The 9,233-nt window shown below is 34.6% G+C and overlaps 1 protein-coding gene across 1 annotated transcript in view; it reads right to left on the bottom strand.

Annotated features, from left to right (window-relative positions):
- Positions 1 to 2,366: 2,366 nt before the first annotated feature.
- The window catches only part of LOC128991764 (maltase 1-like), a 12,768-nt gene continuing 5,901 nt past the window's right edge, over positions 2,367 to 9,233 (bottom strand). Inside the window, exons 4-8 of the mRNA XM_054414940.1 lie at positions 8,019 to 8,144; positions 6,441 to 6,673; positions 4,779 to 4,974; positions 3,213 to 3,468; positions 2,367 to 2,566 (exon numbers count right to left, since the gene is read on the bottom strand). Of these exons, the coding sequence (XP_054270915.1) occupies positions 2,367 to 2,566; positions 3,213 to 3,468; positions 4,779 to 4,974; positions 6,441 to 6,673; positions 8,019 to 8,144 (1,011 nt within the window). The remainder of the gene's footprint in view (positions 2,567 to 3,212; positions 3,469 to 4,778; positions 4,975 to 6,440; positions 6,674 to 8,018; positions 8,145 to 9,233) is intronic.

Below are 9,233 nucleotides of genomic sequence, written 5' to 3'. Positions count from 1 at the left end.
AAAGACACATAAATTATATGTGCACTTGATAATCACAAATCTTTCATGGTCATGTTGTGGAAGGAATAGTTTTTTATATTTTCTTACACTAGAACATTATAAGAAGTCCATCATATGTCTGGCGTTTTTTTGCAGTTTACAGTTTAAAAGGGACCGAAATATGACTAAGCAGAAGCAAAATACACTAAACAAGAATCATACTTAATAACGATACAAATTAACTAAACAATAATTATTTATATAATTTAATTAATTAATACATTTATTAATTCCAATAATTTAATTAATCTAAACTATTTATCAAACTATGACCAAAATATTTATAGCAATTTTGATAGGAACAACGTCATAAAAGCCAACAATGAGATGGTCAGCTGTTGAGAAGCATCAGATCCAGTAGAGTTGGACCAAGTCTTGGTTGTAAGCAGAACTGACGCCTTCGGCCTGAGCGTGATGTTGAGTGAACCTTTTTGTTGGTACAACCTGTATGGGAACATATTTGTTTATTCAAATAGTCTTAAAAAATTTGATCGGTATGAAACATGGAAAATAAATTGGGGAAAAATTTCTCACAGCTTAAAACTTAAGCACGTATGGGAATTACTTCTTAGTTTCTGCTCGTGGAGCAATAACCCCCAAAATATTTTTTGAATAGGCATGAAATAGACACACAATGTAACTACTATAAGAAATATATATTAATCCTTCTTACATTTATGTATGAGTTTAGAAATTACTGTATGGACTCTATTCATACCACACAAGTATGAAGTTGATAGGTGTGCGGCATACGGTTTTATCGAAAGTTAGTCACCCTTTTTAGCCATTGAATATTCATGGGGTGCTTGCTTGTCAGTAATACGTACCCAGGACTGTAGTTACAGTTGATGCTGGACACGACGACGTACATGTTCAAATCCAGCCCAAGGGAAGAGAAGAGGCTTTGAGATGTAAATGACCGTTGCTGACTGCCCATGTTGATCAGCAGAGCAAAGTATTCACCTTGGTAGCTCCTGAAAATTGATATTATAATACATATATATTCCATATTAATCTGTCAAGATTGTCTTGTGTGTAGTTGAGAATGGACTGCCAATAAATTTCTGCCAGGATTACAGACTCTTGTGCTACTTGTGGTCGGTCTAAACTATCTTTTATAACTTACCACTCAAGAAGAAGGCTTTGAGTGTTTCGACAATTGTTGACGCGAAGTTCACATCATCGATGAATGGTTAAGAAAAATACTGTTCACGTAAGGTCTTCAACATATTAATACATATATTGACAATTAATTTAATCAAAAACAATGTCTAAGAAAATACTTTTTGATTGACCATCAAGTTCAACCTTAATATCTAATTAGGGTTTCTAGTAGTCTTGCGTCGAAGACAAAGACATGATGTAATAAAAACCTAGCTCTGTAGCAGGTTATATAAATAGCTTATTCCCTATATGTGAAAATCGCTAAAACTAGGACAGAAACGACTGCTTTTGTTGGCCTAGTATAAATAAAGTAGTGATGGCATAAATGTGAAGACTTAGTTCAATTTTGTTTTTGCTTTTTATCTGTCAGAGTATTATCAGCTCACTTTAAGTAATATATAAGTAGTAATATATATTACTCACTTTAAATTATAAAGAAGTGATATAAGTGACCGGACAAAGCCGCCTCTTCGACATTTAAGAACTTAAAAACGTGTATAAATCCACCGACATAGGTTTAAAACCTAAGGTGGTTATTGTTTTTCTTGTGTAAATGTATATTTGTGTTTGTTTATTCTATGAAAAAAAACAATAAAGATTAATATATATATATATATATATATATATATATATCCTGAGTGAAAACATTAAAACTTTGTAGGCTCATGGGGCGTAGCCCAAAGGAAATAGAACAGGAATATGCCTATGTGTTAGCCAGGTATATAAGCTACCTACATGCGAAATTGGATTTAAATTGGTTCAGTGGCTCTGGCATGATTTAGTAGTACACAGATAGACGCTCACGCACCCGCCATATCATTGTTGTTTATTAGTATAGATGTATCTAATGATATAATGTGACTATCGACTATCTACTTATATGATCCGATGAGTTCATAAGGCTTGATAAACCCAATTACTGTTGTTACTATATTCATCAGATATAACACGTCAGTACTTACACAATTATCAATTTACAGTAGAATCTCAATAGCAATATCCCTAGATAACATGAGTCATTTTCAAACAAATTCTATATCACCCCTAATCACATGTTCTGCCACACTCTGAAGAAGACAAACTTGATTACAAGTCATATTTGTTAAGGCCCATGAGAGAATGGTGATCTAAAATGCATAAACAACAATAATAAAGTAGGCCTGTTACCGTTTGATTACTAAAGTATCGTTGTCTGGTGCGTAGAGGTCGACGCCACCATATTGCAGCACAGGGTCTTTCCTAGCCTGCATCAAGGTCTGGAACACTTTCAAGTGGGAGGTCTTGGAGTTCCGCTGGGCCTCCACGTTCAGCCACCAGTAGTTGGGGTTGATTGGCAGCCAGGTATCTTGGTCTTGGGAAAACCCTGAAAAAAACATCGAATAGTTAATTTTTCGTAAATAATAATTTCATCCACTGTAATATTCCTTATATGTGAATATTAATTTGTGTGCAAATAATGTAAAAAGCAAGCTTCTTAGCATTAAACTCAGATATCAATTTGTTTGTGTTTCTTTCTTGAGGTAGTTGCCAAATTGACTTCGTAAAAGTAGTGTATTAATTTTCTATCACCTTTGTGTGTCATAAAGCAAATTTCCACCTCTATATAGTCTCGGAAACAATTTCTTGTTATTGACCTGAGAATCTACACTATCATTATCAATTGAGATGTGGCAGCCACCTAGGTGCGTATTTGAACCCAAATATGAGTTGAGAATAGAGTTAGATGAATTGTGTAGCTTTGTTACTGATTAAGATAAGCTTTTTCATTTATTTAAAGCCCAATGATCAGGAACAGATGTGTGCAGGTTCGAACCATCAATAAAAATACACTTTTCTCAGGATCGAACCAGCGACCTTTTGATTACCAGGCGGGCACCATAAATGGCAATCGTTAACTTATGAATTAACTTGAAATGATCCTTAAATACAAATCTTTTTAAATTTTACCACACACTCTGGTAATGATATTTAGTTTTTTCGTCAGTATAATAAAACAGCCTCAAAGTCACCTGAGCTCGGGGTGTCGTCCCACTGCATGGGTGTTCTCTGCGGGTCTCTGGAGCCCTCCAAGTAACGATACGGTCCCAGTCTTATGCCACTTGGGTCTACAGTCTGGTCCCATCTCACGTAGGTGTTCTCCATTCCCATCTCTTCGCCGTTGTACACAACCTTGATGCCTGGAAGTACTCCAGTCAGCAGGTTGATAGAATCCACCATCTCTGTACCGTACCTATTTGCCGCTCTTATGTTGTCGTGATTTCCAACCTAGGAAAACCCCGTTTTATAAGTACTTAAACTGCATACTGGCCATATGTTGGCCTTTTTGTCATGGTAGTTTTCTATTCTATCGCAACATGGTATCACGTTTCGGTATTTATAAAATTAACTCGCTGCATATCTGTTGATTAGATTGAATGGCTAACTGTAGTAACGGATTACAATGACTAACGTTTCCGAAGACCATTACAGAGTAAATGTCCTATCGAATAAGATCCCTCGTCCCTACTTACTTATAAAACATTAATTGAACCTTTGCCTGACGTAAAAAGCCCTGTGAGTAAATCGTGACTTTGCCAGCTAAAATAATGTTGTGATTCCAGATAAGTTCTACAACAAATCGTAAAAAATGAACTTAAAGAAATTGAGGTAAGGAGACTGTTTAGTAGATATAATTGTAAAATCTCTGATATCGGACATTTTGTTTTCAATTTAATGTTGTTTTGGAAGTAGTTTAAGTATAACTTACTAGTATTCCCCAGTTCTATACGATTTTGAATTCTGCAGTAGACATTCCCGTCTGGTGGACCAGCAATAGTTTATTTTTATTTTTTTTTACTCGAAGAGATAATAGTTAAATGAACCACTCCCAGTGTATGCTAATGTCTACAATTATATTTTCTCCCTTAGTTCTTAGCACTGTGATGTTGGTGTGGTCTAGTTGCGATGAGTTGTTTTTTTTTAGTTTTTTTGGTAAAAAGTTGGAGAATTAGACAGAAATATAAGTTTCGACACTGAACTTAAATCAGCACATCCTGTAAAAAATACTCTCTTCCATTGAATACTTTTCAACTTTGACACTGGGAAAGAATGTCTGATTCTATCCATGGTCAAAGGTGCAAACAATCATAATATGGTTTATATTACCTTGGTTGGAAGTGATTCTTGTAGTCCAATGATCGGGATTACGCGTTTTGATGGCAAACCGTCATTATTTATAAAAAAGATAAAAAATAAATAAACACGAACAAAAACACTTGCCGTATAGACAAAAGTGCTATACTACTAGGGTTTTCTCTTTTTACATGTCCTATTTTCAAATTTAAGACACTAGGTTCTAGGCATGAAAATGTTTTACACATTACTTCATCCTAGTCCTAGAGAGTCCTGACATTATCACATGGATTCAAATCATTGGTGATTGGCAGAATCTGAACCCTGGACCTTGGGCTCCGAAGCCCCGCACTCTGCTACAAGATCAATTTCCTCCCCATACTACTAGGAACCACTAGGACTAGGGTAGCCGAAATAGTAATTATGCCGATAGGCACGAGACTTGAGCTTAAAATATTTCTTACCGCCCAGTTATACTGGCTCCCTTTAGGCGCATAGAAGATCCAGTCGTCTATCAAGGACTTGATGAAAGGTGCACGGACAGATTGATTTCCATAGGTCAACAAGTTGAAGTTGAATGGAAACATCAGGCTCGCGTTGCCAGACCCGTAGTAAGTTACAGCTAAAGGAGTAGGATAGTAGACCTCTAGTATCATAACTCTGTAACAAAGATTAGAAATTTTTGTACTGATTAAAGATTGGTGTGGATTTTAAACATTGAAAAAATAAATTACCCCTTTATTTAGGCTAAGTTAGTGCTGTTAAGTTAACGGTCCTTTATTATTTCACTTCGACATTTACCAGTACAGTACAATCATTATTACTGACATTGCCTGGAGTCAATCGCATTTCTATTTATGAACTTTTATTACTGACATTGCCTGGAGTCAATCGCATTTTTATTTATGAACAATCATGATAATGGAATAATTTATCTGGACATTTGTACTATTTATCCTTGAACAGGAGAACATCTTCGTGATTTTTAATCATAAAATCTCATAAATTGACAGTTTCGTGGGTATCATGTGTCCGAGGCTGAGTCAACTCTGGGCGAAGATGCAATTTTCATTGGGTTATCAATTATGCATCCTAACAAAAGGTCGAAGTGTAAGTAACAAAACCACGATTTGTACAGTTCCTTTATAACAACGTCAAACATACCAATATAAAAATAAATGGTATCAGCATTCTGACACATACTTTCTCCCATAAGTTTGTCAACAACCTTTATCATGTGTAAGCGGTGAAAGTAAATATACGGAAATGGGATTAGTACAATTTTGTTAAGAATTTAAAGGACTACATACTAATTTTTTATCAAAATCGTTCGGGCCATTTTGGTGAAAATCCGATTTTTCCGTTATTTTATGGGGTTTCAATGGGAAAACAACATAATTTACAATAACTTTTGAACCATATTTTTTACAGAAACGGGATTTGTACCATTTTGTTCAGAATATAAAGGACTATAACATACAAAATTTGTATCAAAATCGTTTCGGCCGATTTTGGGAAAATCCTAATTTTCCGTTATTGTATGGGATTTTATGGGAAAATTCCCATTAAAAATGAAATTTTTATAAAAATGAAAAACTATTAAAAATTTAATGACTATAACATAATATGTTAAAATAAAATCGGATTTTTTTTCTAAAATCCTATTTTTGGTATTTTATGGGATTTTTTTATGGGAAAATAACATAATTTACCATGACTTTTGAACCGTAATTTTTACAGAAATGGGATTTGTACCATTCTGTTCAGAATGTAAAGGGCTACAACATACTAAATTTTTATCAAAATCGTTTGGGCCATTTTCGAGAAAATCCGATTTTTCCTGTTTTTATGGGAAAACCCCCCATTAAAAATCAAAATTTCAAAAAAATGAAAAAAAAAACACCTGGAGATACCTTGGGTTAGAACCTACATACCAAATTTCATCGAAATCACACATCCAGACACACACACACACACACACAGACATCACTTCGAAAACCAATTTTTGGGTCCAGGGAGGCCCAAAACGAACATATCCACTCAAAACTCAAACTCAAAAATTTTGACGAAAACAATACTTTCTCCATATACTATGGTATAGGGGGAGAAAGTAATAGCAGAAATACCTTTGTCGACCATCCTGCTGTGATCTCTCGTGCAACATTTCTGCCCACTCTTTCAGCATAGCGTAAGTCTCAGGCTGGTTTTGGGTGTAGATGTGCTGAAGAGTCTCGTAGGTGTTCCCGGGTGTTCCGGGTTTTGCGGGTTCATCAGTGAAGTTCGCCGCCTCGAAACAGTGAGCCACTGCGTCCATACGGAACCCATCTACACCTTTGTCCAGCCAGAAGTTGATTACGGCCTTTAAAAACAAAAACATGTTTATTTTTTTTTTACTAAATATTACTACTTCTTTACTTTGTCTTGAGTGGAGGGATGGGAGAAAGGGCAGCATTTCCAGGCACAAAGTAACGAAGTCTAATTATGTGTAAAACGGTTGAGTATTGTATTGTCTACGTAGTCACAACAATCTTTGATGCAATTTCAACTAAAAAAACGTTAGCATTCAATAGTTGGACCTAGAGTACTTCCAGTTGTACAAAACTAACATAATCACAACACGTACGAGTAAATAGAACAACGCGGACAATGAACAACAATTTTAATTATTTAAATGTTAATTGTATTCGTATCTTGTCGTTTGCTTAAGGTCAACGTATTCTTTTAAAATCCTACTAATATTATAAATAAGAACGTTTGAATGTATGTATGGATGTTTTTGACAAGTAACCGCGAAAGATACTGGTCGGATTGGTTGAGGTTTGAAAATTTGAAAATGTCGAAAATGTCAAAAATAATGAAAAATAAATGTAAATAAGGGATATGAAGGTAAATCATGTATGTGAAAATGTAATTTGAAAATTTGGTAAGATTTTCACTAATCAGTCTACACAAGATTTAAAATTAATCAAAATCGTAATTGTGGTTTCCATTACTTAACAGATTAAAAAGCCATAAATGTTGAATTTTGGGCTGCACTTTAGTATCTGTTCTACACTCATTCGAATGAATATATCGAATAATCTATAGCCTATATCGATAATTTTCATTCAAATGAGTGGTGTAGGATGGATACTAAAGCGCAGCAGAATTGTATTTCTACAAGTGTTGGTGGATGTGTATTTATTTCATACAACAAATGTAAAGATCAAAATGTTAATATTTTTTGTCCTCTTTCCGTTGCAAAGCACTGGTACAACAGCTAGTTTTCTATAATCTCACAAAGCTCTCGATGTAGTTAGACTATATACATTGATGATTCTTGCATAGAAATATCAGTTAAGATAAAGTCATCGAATTTTTGACCTTATATATCTAAACCACCAAACAAACTGAGAAGGTTGACCTAATGGTTGATGTTATTTATCAAAAAGAAAAAAATACTATTCGGCGAGGATACTTTCTGTTACCCTATGACATTACAGCACTTTTAACATAGAGTTTTGTCACAACTACAGCTCGAGGAGAGGTTTAAATAAATATTCTACTCTGCAAAAGACACAGCCTCTTGTTGTGCTCGTAGATTTCACTGAGATACATTATTGTTGCTATAATCTATCACGAAAGTATTCTTGTCCAGTATGTTGATGTGATTATTTTTTAAGCTCTAATGAATATCAATTCAGAGATTACAACAGTACACTCACTGTCATGTTTCCTTTGACCGCAGGGTTCCTGTAGTCCAGGTCGGGTTGCTGAATGGCGAACTGGCGGAGGTAGTATTGACCTCTCTCTGGGACCCACTCCCACGCTGAGCCGGAGAATACACTTATCTAAACAAATACATTGTGTGATGCATATACAAATACATTGTGTGATACGTTGTTTCCTCAATGTTGTAGCATTCACTTTTGACTCAAGAGCCGAAAGTGAAGGAATTTTTATTGAGAGTTGTCTTAAATTTGCACTGAGCTAAATTACGCACACATAAAACTTATGAAAGACTCACATTTTGCTGGTGTTGTGCGAGTTCTTTTTCCAATGGCACCATATCGTGTTCGTGGTTTGTTGTGCACGGTATAATTGTAAAAATTGTAATTTCGATTGTAAATATGAAAAATAAATGATCAGTCTATAAATTAAAACTATGACTACAAATTGACTAAGTTAATAGCCGGTGCAACATATTGAAGATAAAGTCTTGAACTTTTGGAGAATGTCAAATATAATTTCGTAACTCCAGAATCAGACCTTAGATTTAAGTTGAATTTGTATTTTGCATAGTGTTATATGACATATTTTTTTGTTCCTAAGCCTAATCATTTCGGACAGATCAGGTCTATGAATCAGGTCTTCCCAAAAGCAATACTCCCATTTGAAGATGTTGGGCTACTTCATTGGCTTAACAAATCATTTATGGACATGGGTACAATACAGTAATAACCTATTTTAACAATATTAATGTGCACCTTTATTGAAAAATGTGTTAAGATCAATATTTTTGCAATTCTTTTTAATTAAAATTTTCATAGATAAAGCACAGTCAGCATTTAGTCAAATAAGACACGACTCCTTGATACTAACACGAACAGATTTGCAGCTAGGCCAAATCGAAGTTATCTACCAGGTTTGGAAATTATGGACAGTTCATTATTTAATTATTACATGTATATGAAGTTTCTAAATCAATACATTTAATACTATCTAACAAATGCACATTATTTTACTGCCCAGTTCCTATAAAACGCTTAGCTCTTGGCCAATCATCCAAATGCGTCAATCTTCGTAGTGATAGTATCCATCAATCATAAATACTAAAATAACCATAACTACTTACTGATATGAAGTTTTGTAAAATTAAATTATTATTCCTTTACAGTCCATGCGGTGATAAAGAACACTTTCATGTGGCTAGGGTCATT

The sequence above is a fragment of the Macrosteles quadrilineatus genome, unplaced genomic scaffold (assembly GCF_028750875.1).
Source record: "Macrosteles quadrilineatus isolate MER2022 unplaced genomic scaffold, UCM_ALF_1.0 Scaffold_4__1_contigs__length_99947679, whole genome shotgun sequence".
Taxonomy (NCBI): Eukaryota; Metazoa; Arthropoda; class Insecta; order Hemiptera; family Cicadellidae; genus Macrosteles; species Macrosteles quadrilineatus.
The sequence above is the reverse complement of the archived record's forward strand: the minus strand, read 5'-3'. Positions and strand labels throughout refer to the sequence as shown.